Genomic DNA, 17,922 nt, shown 5'->3' on the forward strand with positions numbered 1-17,922 from the left:
TGAATGTCTTTATTTAAAATAAAATGGCTTTTAAGCTCTATTGGAGCCCAAAGAAATTCTGGTGTAGTTTCAGAAATAAACCTTGTCTCTGTTTTAATTTTTGTTTAAAAAAACCCCAACAATTATTCATCTGAAAATATCTTTTCACCCTTCTTTGGAGTTTTTTCTTTTGGAATAACTGGAAAAGGTAAAAAGTTATGTAGAAAAGATACCAAGATCTTTGAAATCTTTTGAAAGTATATTGTTAATCTCAAGTCAGCCTTCAAAGAGGCAACGTGTCATTACCATATAAAACACAGGAACTGAGAAGTATTTTTGTTTGATTTGGATCCCATCAGAAGCAACAAAGATGCTTCCTTTAGTGAGAAGTTACCCCTAAATAAAACACTCAAATGTGAAAACTGTTTTAGATTTTCCACAAGATTTTCCATGCCATCTAGCTTTTTCAGTCTTTAATCTCATAATTACCAAGCAAATTCTATAACTGGTACAGTTAAAAATCTTTATGTTGCATGCCTGTATTCCCACATATCTTCAGCACATATCTTCAGCACATGGTATATGTAAACAAGAAAATAATGATTTAGAGAAAAAGAAGCAGGAAAATAAATGGTGAGCAAAAAGAATGGGAGGGAAGAAGAATTGCTTTCCTGCCTCACTCACATCTTGCAAGGATCTGAGATAAGAACCTAGAACAGCTGCTCAACCCCTGACCTGCCACTTAGGAGAAGGAGGGAGGGAAAGGCTACATCTTACAGGATCACAGTTACTAGGAGCTTAGCCAAGTCAGTGAAAAGGCCTTTAAAAGAAATCAAGGGACACATATGACAGGGTTTCCTGTTTGTTTATTTGTTTTGGCAATCATCGTTCTTGAATCCTCTGCATATGCAAGGGGAGAAAATGTGTTCCACTCACTGCTTTCCTCTACAGGCTCTCACATCAATTACCGCTCTCTTGCAGAGAATTGCAGTGCTCCTCTGAGGATTACAAAGCTTAACATTTACCTACCAGCAGCTGGGATGTGAGGGCCAGAAGGTTGCTAGTGGCTAATAAGGCCAAAACAACAGTTTTAGCTTTTCCAAGGTTCTAGGTTGAACAAGATCCTTGGCTTCAAAGCGAACAGGCACTTCACCACATCCATCTCCAGTAAGACCTATCTGTATGTTACAGTCATGTAGGGACTAATGTTTCCCGGAGTTTGGGCAAAGGTGTCTCTATTAAACTGATTATTTTCTGGTGGGATCCGTCGCAGAAGATGGCAGCTTCATAAGCATCTCTGAGTGGAATGAACATGTGAACTCTTTGTAGACGTGCAGAGAAGAGCATTCCCCACAAGTGATATTTTAGCACCCATAAGGCCTACTGAGTGGCCATATATTTATTTTCATGGATGCTGCATTTTGTTTCTATCCTGCAGAGGATTGGATCTGATTGTTAAAAATTTACCACATCTGGGACATGTTCTTAGGCTCCATTCTGCAAATCATTGTCCACCCTTGGATTCAGGGGAGGGCTGAATGAGTTTGCTATGAAGAGTTAGCCTTATGTCCCAAAATGTTCAGTCTCACTGAGGATATCATATGGTCTGTTTTAGGCATGTGTTTGTATAAGATACTGAAAATAAATTGAATGGCTAACGTGTGCACGTGCATACACACACAACGCTCATGCCTCCTTTTCCTTGGATAGAGTAGTTGGGTTGGCCAAAGCTTACACTTTATTGGCCATTTTGCCACTTCTTAGTGGATGCACTAATTAATTTGTCTCCTGTTTTCTGTCTTTGCTGTTCCTTGAGTTCACATGAAATTTGTATTCTCCTATTATGCTAAAAGGAATAGGAAGTTTACAAATCTGCAGGATTTGGAAGTGTCTTTTGTAGTTCCACAAATACTGTGAAAAGAGTGGAATACTAAACCTGGCAACAGCATTTTTTCACTATATACTCAGACAGAAATAATTTAAAATGTTGGTCTTATCTTGGGTAAATCGGTAACCAAGTCCTGGAGTGCCTTTATCATGGAAGGTATGTTCTTCCTTTCTCTTCCCGTGCCAGTTTACACAAATTACTCTCCTGAGGCATGTCTCTTTAAAGAAATTAAGGAACCTGAAATGTATAAATTAGCCTTTTCTCTCTTATAGTTTCAGCATAATCAAGTATTTGAGGATATCCATTTTGGAGAGCTTAGGTCATCTCAAGATGATTTATTGGATATTCTCCCAAGTCTATTCCCTTTAGACTTATTTTCTGAATGAGCTGTTTTGCTCCAGAATCTTGAACTTATTTTGTACTTTTCCCCACTGATCTCACTGTCTCTTCTCTATTTTATCTTCTAGACTAGATAGTATTTCCTCTGGCACAGGAATTTCCAGACTTTTATTTTGCATGCAACTGTTTGGGTTTTATCTTTGTTTCATTGCAGACCATCTGTCTAGTTGGTCAACCAAAGAAACTCTTCCTGAAGATTTCTGTATTTGCATTAAATAGGCTTTTGAAAGTCAGCATGAGTTGGGATAGTTTTATGTCATGTTCTTGTCAAGACAGCTGCACAAAATGACTGATTGTCTTCTCCAATAGTTGCCTGAACAGTTTTAGATAGTCTTCAGAGTCTGGAGTTTTAGAATACACGTTTACTGAGATTTCCAATTTTGGAGACAACCTTGTTCTACTAAGAGGGAAAATATGTTTGAGATTTTTTTCATATAGACTTTCTTATATATTCTTATTATCTGTATGTGCCTGTACCTAATGTCTGTGTCTACGTACAGCTGTCAGTGAGGGAATTTTTCACTGAAAAAAATTCCCTTACCTTGAGTGAAATGATCCTTCACAGGGACTCAATTTCATGTAATATGAATATTTGTCGATGTGTTTTTTACTGCTTATTTTACATTGTTTATTAAAATAGAGGAAGCTTTGAAGCAGTATGTTCCAGTAAGTGTAGTTTCAAAGCTCCACAGTCGATACTCTCTGCCTGGGACATGTGTATGCAAAGGGTTATTACACATCTCTCCATCCCTGGGCCAGTGCAGGCCAGCCTTACTGCAGCTGGAAGTGTAATTCATTTCCACTACTAGAGAAGGAAACTGGGTCTGCAGAGCTGTTGCTTATGGTAGATTTGTACAGCAGCTTTTATGGACCTTAGAAATCACTACAGGCCATAAAATTGCGGTTTCTTACTTTCATTTTAATAATTAGTTTACTATATTTATGTAAGCATGCAGTTGAGAACAGTGTCATTACATTGCATTGTAACCCCTATGAAGAGTAAGGCCAAGACCAGTACTACCATAATTTACACTTTTGCTTTCCAGATAGTCTGGATGTGGGACTTGGTGTCCACTGAATTCTTCCTGGTCTTTCATTTTTTACTGTAAGTCCTCCTAAGAAAGAGTCAGAAACACAAAAAAGAGCAGACATTAGTAGCATTGATTGCTTGTTGTAAAGTCCTGTACTTCAAATAAGTTTATCTTCTATCATAGATATTTCAAGTCATTAGTACTATGTTTTATTGGTTAACTCTATACCTTTATGGTTATTTTTTCTTGAAACATGCAAATTAATTATGAAAATAATGCTTACATTAAATAGTGCTATTACTGCATCTTACTAATACGCTGGACTAACATTTTTCTTGGGAATCATACAGTTCATTTTACCAAGATAAGAATGGATCTGCTAGACCTTAGTATGTTTCTTTCAGCAAAAGCTCCCTTTTTTTATTCTCTATCAAGCTTGAATTAATTGGGAATGTTCTCCTTCAAAAGGTGAAAAAGCAACCTTTTGTGGTGCATTAACCATATCCTTGTAAATTAAATTCTTCATGCTTTATTTAATAATGTCTTTTTCACTTTCTTTTTAACGTTATAATTGCTATTTTAAAACAAAGCAAATTTTCTCAAGAGTTATTGCAGCAGATGTACGGTTATTCTTAAGGATATGTGGTTTCTCACTGATTCTTGGCACGGGAAAAGAGGAGATACTGGGTTGGTTTTATCGAAAGGAATTTAGACTGTATGTACTTTTGGCCAAAAGACTTTAGTTACAAAACAAAACCCGTCCTGTGTTGTCTCTGTGCTTTGCATTTCTATACTAATTGCTTTCAGCTTGGATTGTATGATAATACATGTGTTTGATATGTGTGGTTTGTTTGTGTCGAACTCCATTATCCTGTCTCCTGTTCTTGGAGTGCCTGAAGTAGTTTCACTAATCTGTCAGCATAGTATGTACTTCTGGATAAATATAGACATGCAGCCACTCTGTGAGTGGTCATCATCATATGCTGAAGCTAAAAATTACCCCTTTGGTTATGGAAAGGCTGAGCTGATCCGCAGGCCTGCTCTAGCTCACACATTGCAGTTCTTCAGCATTTGTCTATTGAAAAGCAATGCCAAGAAACTGAAGGAAATGTCTTCCTCACAAGCAGTGGGGAAGTGTGAAACAGGATTATGAAACAACTAATTTATTTTTCAATTTTAGTTAGAAAAGGATTCTAACTTTTCTGACTGAAGGAGGGGAACATTTCAGGTATTCACAGGCTCATGGATATTACAGTAGCATGTTGGAGAAAATCCAGCGTGATCAGCTTTATAAAGGGTCTCGGTAGGTATGAAAATACTGCAGATAGATGTTTGTGTTTGTCTTATTAGTTCGCTCGTTGTTGCTAAAGTGTAAATTTGACACAGTTTACTAAAAAAAAAATGCAACCTCTGTTTTTTCTGCTTAAAGATACTGAAAAGTCAGTAACTCTTTATGGCTGGAGTTATATCCAGTGTAGCACAGATTCTTGGCTTGTGCATTATGATCATTCAGTTGTTTTGACTCCTCTCACAGCTTTAGGAAAAATACCTGTAGTGCAGACCATAGCAGGGGCTCTCTTATGATAATTTAATTTGGTACTCATCCCCAGTATCAGCTTTTGACCGTGTGTTGCACTAAAACTGCTGTGCTTTTTTGCAACTGTTTTTCTGATCAGGGAAATGATCAATACATAGAAAATTCTAGCAGTGATTTTATGTCAGGAGGCCTTTCTGTGGCAATAGTATATGCTTGTGAGGACAACCATGGTTGATATTTCAGTGATATTTCCATATTTATTCCTTGTCTTTAATTTTTAAAAAATACATAACATTGAGAAAATAGTATGGTTATAGCCTGTGCTCAATGAAAATACTCTGTAGGATAAGAGTATAATTTGAAATACAGCTTATTGCACATTTAGTAGAAAAATAAGGGTCCGTGTTGGAAACAAGAACATGTGCTTCAGACAGAGTTAAATCCCCAAATGGTACAGACATTTTATAGTTGATCACGCATGGTTAAACTTTGTTACAGATTTTCATAGGATAGGAGCTTTAAATATGTATACAATTTTCTAAACTTGATCTGTAGATTCTCTGCTCTTGCAGAGTCCTTGGGCATCAGGGTTACCATGCTCTCCTCCCTGTGCATCACCATTCATTCTCCTGGGGAATGAGCTGTTTTTCTCTAGGTAAAGGGTTTAACTTAATGCAGTATTTGTGTGGTGACCAGTACTCTACAATATGTAGATAAATGCTTCTGTGGTCTGTGCTGGTATTTCTCTTTGTATAACATTTATTATTTCAAAAGCAGGCACTAAAAACTAAATTTGTTAAGGAGATCAGTATCTCAAATTATGTATAACGCCTTCCTTCCACCCACCTCCCTCCAGATCTCTTCTGCATGAACCCATACAAACTATACATGGTGACTTCTCATGTTAAAATTATGCCTTTTATTTAATTTGGGCAGCGTTTCACTGGTGTAGATGGAAAAACTGAGCACATCTTTTTTATTGCTACTTCTAAGACTCACATTATAATGTGTCAACATAAATGGACCAAGCAGGGATGACTTTAATGCAGCTATTTCCTAATTTTTGAGTCCTTGATTTCCAGTTTTGTGTCTCAGAGGCAACTTTTTTTTAGTGAATTTTATAGGGCTCTTGGTCAAGGCATAAGAGCTATATTCTGTTAAAGCTCATACATTATTAGTGTAGATGTCAGTGATAGTCTTGTCACTGGGCCAGATTTTTACAATGCAAATATCAAGCATATGCAAATGCTGGAGATAATGGAGCTGAAAAGATGCCTTGGGAAGCCAAACCTGTATATAATAGTTCATGACCAACTCATGATCAACTCCAGACCCTCAGAGTGTTGGCAATGTTAGCTCTCATGCTAAAGATGCTTAAGTGGAGTTAACAGCTACAAAATGGTCTTTTAAAAAATTGAACTAAATCAATGTCATATGTCAGTCATTTCTTTAACTGCTGTAATTGCTGTAGTAATGATAGATGTTAACCCCCAGGATATGCTTTTTCTGTATTTGGAGAAAGGCTGTACAGTTCTATATTTCTGAGAAGAGCTAGAATAAAAATTTTTGATGCACTGGAAAATCTCACAGATAATTGCATTCCTCTGTTACAGTGTGCAAATAAGTGATTTTTCAGTTGGATGTCTGGGAAAAAAACCTAAATCCGCCTGCATCACAAACCTAACAGAATCATTGTTAAAAGGCTTCCTACTAACAATGACTATGTGGATTTAAATTCCAGTTTCAGAATCTTGGCTGAATGCCACAATGATTGAAGATTAGGGTGGCAGCTCCCAGGTAGCATGGCTAAGGTTTTTTTAAACTTAATTTCGCCAGGATGTGATGCGTACCTGATCTCACACACCGCCTGCGTGCCTGCCTGGCTCCCTTGAATCCCCCCTAGGTTTCGAGCTTAGTAGCCAGGTTTAAAGTAAAATTGCCGAAGGAACAGAAGGCAAGTTTGTGTTTGATTAGATTGCCGCAGATTCCTTCCCGGCCCCAGCGGCGGGCGGCCCGGGCCGGCAGTGTTGTGCTTGGCAGGGCCCGGCTGGCGAGCAGCCCGGCTGGCGAGCAGCCCGCCCGCCCAGCCCGGGCACGGCGCTCGGCGCGGAGCCTGGGAACGGCGCGGGGAGCTCGGCGCGGTGGCAGTGCGAAGGACGGGGCTTTCGCTGCACAAAGGACACAAATCCTTAAGAAAATTGGTTTCACTGCTCACCAAAAAATTTTCCTGACTGAGCATTTGGAGATCAAGCTGATTTCATGGGTAGATGTAAGCCAGTCAAAACCACACATTTGGCAAATATATTCCTCATTGTAAAAATATTGTCTGACTCCGTCCTAAAGCTATTTGTGGAGAGATTTCCATTGCCTAGTGTATTTGATAGTCCATAAAAATTTGCATCTGATCCTTTGCATCCCACTGTCTTCATGTTAAAGTTTTAAGAGAGCCTAGGTGGTGACAGAAGAGCAGTAGCACTTAGACTGGTGGCTCTTTTTTCAGTACTTTGAAGTAGATTATTATTGAGAACAACAGCATATTTTTAGAACAAGTTTTGTGTAATATAAATGTAGGACTGTTTTATACACTTTGTTTTTTTGCAAAGAGTCATAATGCCAGGAAGATTCCATGATAATGCTTTTGCCCTCAAAAATCAAGTGAAACTTTGCAGGAAACAAATCTAGCAGGAAACATCTGTCACAGTGGGAGAAGTGCTGCTGCTGTGCTGAAGAGTGATGCTGTACCTTTTCAGTCGGGGGTTATTTTCAAAGAAAAGTATAGATGTGTTACACTTGCAGAATAATAGCTACGTGAAGAGAAGCATTTCTATCTTCTATTATAGTCATATAGGAACTTCTAAACGGATTTTTCTAATGGAAAACATGTTCTCTTTTCTCCAGTGGATCCTTTTTTATTTTTCAGCATGTGATTTTGGGTTCTGATTCTGCCATATTTTAAATGCTCTGAAACCATAAAGTTTTTCTTTTTCTTTTAATTTTTTTTTTGTTGTTGTTGTTCAGCAATGAAGTGTTAAAGTACATAGGAAAGGTCAAAAATCTCATTTCTTCTTAAAACGCTCATATGCCACTAATAATTGACAATTAATTTCAGTAAGAGTTGTAATTCTGTTCCTCAAAGCAAAAAGGCTAAAGGTATTAGAAGTGAGGCAATTATCATTGTAGTTCATTCTTCTTTCTCTCTTTCTTTCTTTGCAACTTGGATGCGATGTCTAATGTAACGCTCTGGAGTGCAATGCTGTGGGGAAGTGCTGCAATGGTTTTAGTTCACAATATTTCCATGGTTTGTATTGCGTTAAAGCATCTCTGTCCCAATCACCAGTACTGCTCGTGGGCATTGCAACACTTGTGTTACATTCAGAGTGGATAATGGCTGGGATTGCCAGTGTTACTTAATTTGCTACTTTTAAAGTCTCTGGCAAAACTAACAGAGAGACGGTGCTACTAGTACCTGCCTGAAAACCAAACATTACTTTTATTGCCAGTAAGAGCTGAGCCCTGGGGATTTTAGTTTGGAAATTTCATGTGTAATATGGTACCATTTGAAGTGCTTCAACTTATTTTTCCTTCCTTCACAAAAAAGCAGTAAGTAGAGCTCAGTCTAGCATACAATATCTTGATACTCATTATGCAGAATTCAATCACAGAGTAATTTACATTGGAAGGTATCCCTGGTGGATGATTAATCCAACCTCAGCTTGCTCATCAGCTAGGGAAGGTTTCTCAGGACCTTGTCTGGTCAAGTTTCAAGTGTCTCCAGCAATGGAGTTTCTGCTATATCTCTGGACAACGTGTATCAGTGTTTGATCACCCCTTCACAGTGGATTTTCCATTTATCTAATTGAAATTTCCCACATTCAAAGTAGCATCTGTTGCCTCTTGTCCTGTCATCCTGTGCTCAAAGAAGAGTCTAGTTCCGTGGCATCTTTGCTATACTCTGTTAGGTGGCTAAAAAGTGCAATAAGATTCTCTTCTCAAGGTTGAATCAGTCCAGCACTCTCAGCCTTTACTAATCTAGCAAGCCCCTGACCATCTTCATGGTCCTCTCTTGGCCTTGCTTCAGAATAGCAATGTCATTCTTGTATGGGAGAGCACAAAACTGAGCACAATGCACCAGGTGTAATCTCAAAAGTGCCAGATGGAACTGTAAGGTTTGGTACTTTCAGGAAAGCTAGCACATAATTAATATTTTTTGGCCACGGAAAACATTCCATGTCTGACTCTTCATGTAAGATTTATACTGGTAACATGTATATTGTTTTTTGAGTCATTCTTGACTGACCTGAAAATGAAATACAGGAGAATAAGACCCTTTACAATTCACCACAGTCAAAAGACCAAACTCCTGACTTTTGCTAGCCTAAGCCAGTTTGAATAGGTATAAAGGATAAATTTTTGTTACTTGACAACTGAGTTACAGGTCTGACCTGCATGCAAAAGATAAGAAATGAGGATGTTATTCAAACAGTGAGGTGTCAGCAAGTCTTACCATGTAAAAAAAAAGAAGATTGAATATGCACTGCATAGTAAACACCACTCAATTTTAATATAAAAGATTTCATCTTTGATTTCTTCTTCCAGTTAGATAATGTGTATTTTACCTATGGTACCGTGGAAGTTTTATTTATGTGTTGTGTATTTCTTTGAATAGCAGCTAGTCTCCAGTTTTGCTTTGACAGTGTAGTGGGCTGTTGAGGTGCTCTGTGAAAGTTAAAGCATGTTGAATTACCCAAAAATAAATGTGTCTTTTCTACATTTCAGCTTCTCCAGTTGGTAACGGATATATCAAGCCACCTGTCCCACCTGTTTCTGGTACACAGAGGGAAAAAGGACCTCCAGCCATGTTGCCCATCAGCATCGACCCAGACAGTAAACCAGGAGAATATGTCCTGAAGAGCTTGTTTGTTAACTTTACTACTCTGGCTGAACGCAAGATTCGCATCATCATGGCAGAACCTCTTGTGAGTAAAAAAAAACTCTGTGTGTATATATATATATATATATATATACTGTGCTTTGAATTTTATTTTAAAATCTGGCTTGCTTGCTGTGCAATGAAGACTATTTTGCTTGTAATCTGCGTTGGAGTTTGATAGTGTTTCCCAAACTGTAAGCTATGCTGCTATGGCAGTCAGAACGTTGTGGGAGAGGGCAGAGGTATGCGAGATATGCCAAAGGGGTGACATGAAAGGGAATTAATATTTAATTTCTGTTTGCAATATGGGCACATGTTAATGGGATTGAGAGACAGAAGGGGTGTCAGCCAGCATATATTTCACAGCTGGGAGAGCAGTCACTGGAGTCAAAATAGATTAGAAAATGCTGAAATATCATAAAAGCAATATTTCTGAACATTACGGGTTTTCACCTAAAACATGAAAATGGCTACCACTGCTGGCTCCTCTTTCAGTTCTGACAGTTGTAGATTTCATAATTTTAAAAAGGGCTGTAGCACCTATTTTCCAGATATGAAAAAGCATGCAGGATTTGAAAAAGGAGGTACATTACAAGGTCTTGCACAGAGGGAGAGCCATTGTTATTTGTATTTTAGGGAAATTTAACATGCAAGTATGTCTGTTACAATTTGTGTTATGTAACTGAACTTCCAGGACCCTGCTCATTTAACTTGAGACTGCATTTTATATACATTTTTGCTATTTTGATTAAGGAAGAATATTTCTATAACCTTTATTTTAGTTCTGATGAGGTAAAAAAAACCCCAAGACCTAAAAATAACTAGAAATCTCTACTTCTGCACTATAAGGGAATTTTTATAAAATCTTAAAATGTTTTTGTTATGAAGTACAATGTAGAATATTTACTTCAGTTCCCCATTTTCAGGTCTGGATATTTTGAAGGGCAAAATTAAAATTTTCTTTATTCTGATGGCATCTGTTTAGCTTTGATTTGTATTCAGAAGCATTTGATGCTTGGGAAGTCTTACCAGGCTTTCTTCTGAAACATTAGGTAGATGCAAGATGACGTAACTATCTTACATAATTTGGAAATAACACCAAAAAAAGCTAACAGTAAAGAATATTTTGACAAAAATCCAGTTTTTTTTCTTCTTTCATGAGTCCCCTCCAGATCACAAAAAGTAGAATAAATTGACAGTCATAGTGTAGGTCCTTTTAAAAACTAAAATACCAGCAGCTGTTTATTACCATCCAGTCTTCATGCAATGCACAGTGAACATCTTTAAAATTTTAAAACAAAATATGTATAACATTACTTGCAAAGATCAGGAAAACAACAAGAAGAGCAGGACCGAGGATATCATTTCCTTGCAGCACCTTCGTTTCTCTTAAACATGAACCTCTGCGTTTTCATATAAGACTTCAGGCGTGGATTTATTCCCATTTCACCTCGTGTTAAGATGATTTTGAGTTGCTGTGTGGTAATATGTTGGTTTTGTCACTTTGAGAAACTATTATTATCTGAATGTTGATCTTATTCTAGAGATTGTTCAATGGAGTTTTAGTTGGTAAATTCAATGTAGAACGTAAATATATGACAGGAGACTGGAATGCCACGTTTTTCTTGTTATCGTTTCCAAAACGTATTTTTCACAGGGGTCTGACCATGAGACACTAACAATAATTCAATTACATACTCACATCTCATTAGTACTAATAAAACTTATAAATCATGGCATGCTGCTATTTGAGGTTGGCTGTGACCAATGAGTAAGGAGGATTCTGTAGACATTCAGTCAAAATGATCTTGAAATAATTGGGTTGTAATGAAAGAAGTAACAAGGGAAAATGACAAAAATTACTCTCAAGTAACAGCTAAGAATTTAAGTCTACCCTTTTTGTGAGGTAGCTGCTGGATGTTTAGCAGCTTTGTTCCCACATTTTACTCTACTGATTAGAATTGTGACCAGGAAGTCCCAGGGATTTGGGAGACAAAGTTTATAAATTGATGGTGAAAAGCTACCTTTTGGCCTTTTTTTCACAATAGGTAGTCAGATGGTGAGCTCTTTGAAGAGTCTGTTCTAATTAAACTCAAACGTACTTCAAAGAAAGTCAAACTTGCGAAGTGCTCAATACTGAGATATTTCTGCTTTGAATTCTCCGAGTCATTTCAAGATATGACAATTTAATTTTATAATGAGTGTCGAATACTTAAGGTATCTTTTAGAGAAGCTAAAATGATCTGTTTATAGTGTTGCCTTTTCATCTCTTTTATCACGAAGTCTAGCTTACATTGAAGCTCTGAAGTTACTGTGGTTAAATTAAATACTTACTGATACCTTTTTTACCTCGGTAATTCTTTTCATGCAGATATTTTGCCAGTTTATGCTTTCCAATTATCATTACTGATGTTTTTATGAATTTTTCTTTCCGTTTCTTTGGGTTCCATATGCCTGTGTGATATATCCATCTCTTTCTTTTGTGATGTACACAGAGCCTAAGTGTAAATTACAGTGTTCTGGCAACTATGTTGGAAAACCATGTTTGAGTCACACCATGAGTTGCAGATGCTAGAAAGGCAGTAGATATTTTTGCTATTTTCTAGGGCATCAGTGAAGGGCACAGCACCCATCCCCTCCTGCAGTCCCATGAAGTCTCATCTGGGATAGTGATATTCCAATGGCAGGGAAAGCAGAGGGCATCGCCACCTACTCCTCCTGCTGCCTTGGCTGGCTACCAAGTATCATTTGACATTTTGGTTACTGGATCTGGCAGTGATCATGACAAAAAACGCACTCCCCAGTTAATATATTTTCTAGCCATGAGTATAATGTCAACTATCCACTGCTAAGTCTTTAACAAGTTAAAATGGAAAACTTTTGTTTCCAGATTTGATATTTTTAAGCTTTGTCTGCAGAATATTTTATTCAGAATTTCAGGTCAATTTTTCCCCCTTTTAGAATCTCTGATATATAAAAAACCAGTTCAATAATTATATTAAGTTCACAATCATGTGGCTAATTTTTAATGGTTAACTACTGTACCCAGATTGTCAAATTATATTGATCCAAATTGAAAGTATTTGACAGCAGACTTAATTAAAGTGGATTGTCCAGTTTATAAAATTAAATTCCCATAAATTAAATGTAAGTAATTTCTTCTAGATAATCTCTAATTATTTCCTGCTTCTTTTCTGTAGATAATTGTTCTTATTTGTAACAAATATTAAGATTTTATTCCACAGACCTTTTTTCACAGCTGATTTAATTAATATTTAATTTTTATCATTTTATATTCTAAATATTCTCTGCTTTGCTTCACTTAAAAACACAATCTGATATGTTATTACTGCTGATTTTTTTCAAGCAGTGATGCCCTTGAAATAAAGCTAGAAAGAAGAAGCCAAGGAACTATTTTTGCGAGTTCAAATGAAAGAATATGTCTCATAGCTCTGGAAGGAGAAATCCCAGAAAACAGTTTCCTTTTTAGGACTGTTGATTATCACTTTGGGTAATAATTCATCCTGTGCATACAGAGCAGGCTAATCTTTAAATACGGCTTTCAGCAGTACTTACACACAGCTGTAGACATTGATAAAACATAGGGAGCTACAGGCATTGACAGTTGTTAATGGTTAATTTAGCTGTTGGTAAACTTTCATTATGCTTTTCTCCTGCAAGCATCTTCTTTTACTGAGCTTGTCTAAATTCAGTATCTCTCTGAATACTGAACTCAAGAAGAGAATTTACTCATTATAGGATTGGGACTATAAGCACATTCATGTATTCTGCATGCAACTTTTATTAGGCGGGTTTCATCTCACCATTAGAAAAAAGCCCTGAAAGGAGTGATGTGGTTGATACTAGTGTATTTATTACTTCCATTTCATTAGAAGCTGGAAGATACTAAAATAGAGGTCTATTTCAAAACTGGGCTGGTGATAACAGCCAAGCAGATGGTTAGGAAGACTTGGAAAAAAAAGGAAAGAATAATGCAAATTGCAGAGACTGACCAACCAACACATATAATGGCACTGGTTTCTGATTAGCTTCAGTCTAGGCTTCACTTTCTCTAGGCAAGACAAGAATATGCTGAGAAAAGACTTGGGTATAAAAGGAAGTTGGTTTTTTGTTTTCTGAGGATTGGGCTGTGATAACTGGTAAGATTTATGTAGGCTGTGGTAATACCAAGCAGTCCTATCCCACAGCTGTAATGTAGAATTTTCTGGTTTACACGGACTAAAACTCCAGCTGCATCACACAAGGTGACAACTCCTTAGTTGTCACCTCTAACTGGACACATTACTGTTACACGTATTTTACATTTGAAGTCCTCATTATTAGTTTGGCATGCACAGGGACTTTGGACCCATGTTTGTTCACAGATAGTAGTCACTGTAAAGAACAAGTAATTTCCTGGAAAAGAGGAAAGGCAAGCTGCCCTGCTCTGTTCTAGCTGTTCACTCAGTATATGTATGCCCAGAAAAATGGAAAATAACACAACTTTATTTGAATACCTTTATATTGAAAATTTTGTTCTCTTTTCTCATACAAAAACTGTCTCCATAGAACCTTTCTCTTTAAATGCTACAAACATACCAGCTTCCCATTGTCATCTGTCCCTATCCACCTCTGTGTCACTGAAGGAGTATGCCACTGATCATTAATCTAATTCTTCTATTCCACAAGTGTTTGTGCTAGTCAAAATTTTGTAAATCATGTGGCAGTCCATCCCAGCTCTCAGGACCTCATAGTTCTTAATACCATAACTCTGTATCTAATGTCTCATAATTCTTTATTTCTACTGTATTATTTATTTAGCATTGAAATGATAGAAATAAATATTATTATAGTAGTTTTTTTAGGCCTAGTTGTGACAAATAATGTAAGTCATTAAAATAATTATTCTTAATTATTCTTTCAGTAGTTGTCTCTGAAGTACTTAAGATGCTTCTTTATGAAATTCTGCTCCACTTTATTTTACTGTGCTGAGGACTGTTCTCTCACCTCCTCATAAGAAAGTGAAAGCATCTCCACAACATCTTACTTTAACTACTCAATATGTAACCTGAACATTTATGATGATCCTTTCAGTGTATGGAACCCCACGAATCTGTTACAGTGGATGTGTTAAGTGGGTTGTTGAATGTGCAAATCTATGTCAGTCAGTCATGGGACAGTCTGGAGGACCAAGAACAGTCATTCACCTCAGGAGAGGATCTGTCTCCTAGTGCTCCCAGAAAGTATCAGCTCAGCAGAGTTCTTTTCCTGCAAGTTGCTGACTGGGTCCTGGGCCAACTTTTTAGACTAGTAGTTAGTCTAGTATTTTATTCAACTTCTAGCCACATCTGAGGACTTCTTGTTGCCCAGAGAAGTTGTAAGTGCCCAATCCCTGGAAGTATTCAAAACCAAAATAGAGCAATCTGATCTAGTGGAAGGTCCCCCTGCCCATGGCAGGGGGGTTTGAGTTCCATGATCTTTAAGGTCCTTCCAACCCAAACCATTCTGTGATTCTATGATTCTAAGTTTAATTTCTATATGGATTGTTCCCTTGGTTCTGTTTTGTTTTACTCAGACTTCCCAGCAGGTAACTTCTCCATTTCAAGATATCGATTAAGAAGAACAATGGTCTCAATCATTACTCTTCCTTCCTTCACTAGTAAACTTTCCTTGGGAGTTCACTGGCTTTCCAAGTATAGTCCAGTCCACCAGTGATAATGAAGCCCAGGCTGCACCAGATCAGTGTGTTCTTTTCCCCAGCAGAAAGGAAGGGCAGCTAAGCCTGGGAGATCTCTTCTATGAAATAAGCAAGCTCTACTCAAGAGCTCAAAGGATGTAAAGGCAGAAAATGACAGGAAAGATTGGCCTTTTGTACTAAAGATGGAGAGCAATCAAATATAACAAAGACAAGTCCAATGGCATAACGATCCTTCACTTCCACTTACCACCTCAGATATAAGAATATCCTTCTCCGGTTATCTCAGTTATGTATCTCAGGCTGAGACATGTAGCAGAAGCCAGGCACTGAACAATATAGAGCTAGGGTGGGTAATCTTGAACCTTGGGACAATTATCTTCCAGAAAGACCTAGAAAGGTTTGTGTGATTGAAGCAGTGGCCATAGACCAGATACCTTCTGTGTAGTTCACGGGGACATTGTAGAACTGAAACACAGAAGTTGAGGGAAAAGAGTATGAAAGATGCAGCTGGGAAAAAAAGAATTAGAGGAAGATACAAATGTAGGGTTTCAGAAGTAATCATAGGGAGTGCAGGAGAGCAGAAAAAGGATACAGCATGGTCTGATTCCAACATCCATATGAGACTGAGGGAAAAACTTCATGCCATTTTAGCAAGTCAAGAAGGAAACGGACACATCTTTGCCTGGACACTGGCATTGTCATTTGCACTTAGAAACAGGTCCATAAAAACACTCACACATTTCAGAGTCTGGCGGTGTCAACAGGCACTTTCTCAGTGCTCTCGGGGTTTCCATGGCTGAGTGTGTGGGCAGAATGCTGTTTGAGACATGAGCAGAGCTCATTCCAGTGGCAAGACTCTCCAGGATGCTCGCTGTCCCTCGGCCCCATTACTGCATGGATACAGTTGGAGGATAGTCAATGGTGCATACAATGGTTCAAATCACTGAGAGAATTTAACATTGCAAGACAGATTCAGTCCAAGGCCACTTGGCTGTCACACTACATCTCATGTTGGCCAATGCTTGCAAATGTAGCAGAGAACCTACCACATGCCCTTAATCATTTTTGTGTCATTTAGGGATATTGGTTATTACCACTCTCCAGAAAATGAAAGTCCTACTATAGTCATTTCAGGCCAGTCTTATCACTGGTCTGTCACCATGAAGGCCAGAAGAAAATCAAGTATACACTTCAGTAGCATTCTTGCCAGATAAGTAGCAATTCAATAAAGAGGTATCTTCCCATAGCTTCACAACAGCTTCATCCTTTGCATGCTTTCAGAGTCACATTTGAAGTCAATGAGGTCCTGCTTAATTTATGTGCTCTTTTCTGGGCCTGAAGCTGGCATGGCACAGTTTATACATCAGACAGCTTGAATTATACCGTATTTGGCCTTTTATTTCTGGTGGCATGACAAATACAAGAAAACTTGAAATACTTCACGTAACTACCTTCCCAAATTGGAAATCCACCCAATACGGTCTTGTTTCACTAGCTGGGCATGCAGTACATGTGGAAGCTATGGCTTTTAGGGCCAACATACTTGTAGCAAGAGAACAGTAAAGGCTGATGTTAGCTCTGCAAGTGCACCTGGCATCCTCCTTGAAAGTCTGTCAAATCAGTACCAGTAACCAGGAAAAAAGGCTTCACATCAAATCAACTGGGGACACATTTCATATGGTACAGTTACAGCCTTTGAAATAAACACATAACCAAGAAAGTCTCAAGTAAAGGAATTTTAAAGGAAACTACTGGCAGTAGTTCTCAAGTTCACTTTAAAAATGCACTTTCCTCATCTCTTGTTCTGTTCTGTGAAAACAGGTGCACAGCTGGTGACAGTAAGTATCTGCCTGATGTTGCAGCAGCAGTGGACATCAGACAGCAGACCATGGCCAGAGTCATTCACTGTCCTTTATTACCCCCAGCTCTCTGCATCTAGAGAGGTGTGGTTCCAGTTTACAGAGATCTCTGCTGTGCCTGGAGCAGCCCTGCAATTACAACTCTAGATTTATTCAAATGACCAGTAAGAGCTTCCTATAGGCTTTATTAAATTAGGTCACGTTATTCTGAGTGGGTAACCAGTGGTCAGGGCCCTAAGGGCACTAATAAGCCTTAATGGCCTCCTCTGAGTCTCACCCACACCTGCCCATAGGCCAAGACTCATTCCCAGGTTTTGGAGCCATTAGTCCCTGCCACAACAGGGCTAGTCTTCTGCTCCCAACAGCCCTGCCCCCTCTCCATGGGCCTTGCCGAGCCAGGTCCACCCATATAAAATACATTAAAAGAAGGAACCTCATCCACTGCTTGGAGCACAGAGGTCCTCTACATCCTCGTAGCACTGCTCTTACCATGAGCAGGAAGTTTGACTGAGGACAGTGCTCTCAAATAACTCAGGCAACCTGTTGAGCTCAGGAGGGAAGCTGTGCTTTCCCCATTCTCGGCAGGAAAGAATAGCTTCCT

General features: G+C 38.3%; 1 protein-coding gene across 14 annotated transcripts in view; it reads left to right on the forward strand.

The window, feature by feature from the left end:
• Positions 1-17,922, forward strand: part of FRY (FRY microtubule binding protein) — a 234,016-nt gene that overhangs the window by 85,511 nt on the left and 130,583 nt on the right. For 12 of the 14 annotated variants that reach the window (XM_032099556.1, XM_032099544.1, XM_032099547.1 and 9 more), the window contains one exon: positions 9,611-9,810. In XM_032099556.1, the coding sequence (XP_031955447.1) occupies positions 9,691-9,810 (120 nt within the window). In that variant the 5' untranslated portion in view covers positions 9,611-9,690. Of the gene's footprint in view, positions 1-4,519; positions 4,601-9,610; positions 9,811-17,922 lie in introns of those variants that run through there. The other 2 variants (XM_032099558.1, XM_032099553.1) reach the window with 2 other exon arrangements.

This window comes from Corvus moneduloides, chromosome 2 (genome assembly GCF_009650955.1).
Source record: "Corvus moneduloides isolate bCorMon1 chromosome 2, bCorMon1.pri, whole genome shotgun sequence".
In the NCBI taxonomy this organism is placed as follows: Eukaryota; Metazoa; Chordata; class Aves; order Passeriformes; family Corvidae; genus Corvus; species Corvus moneduloides.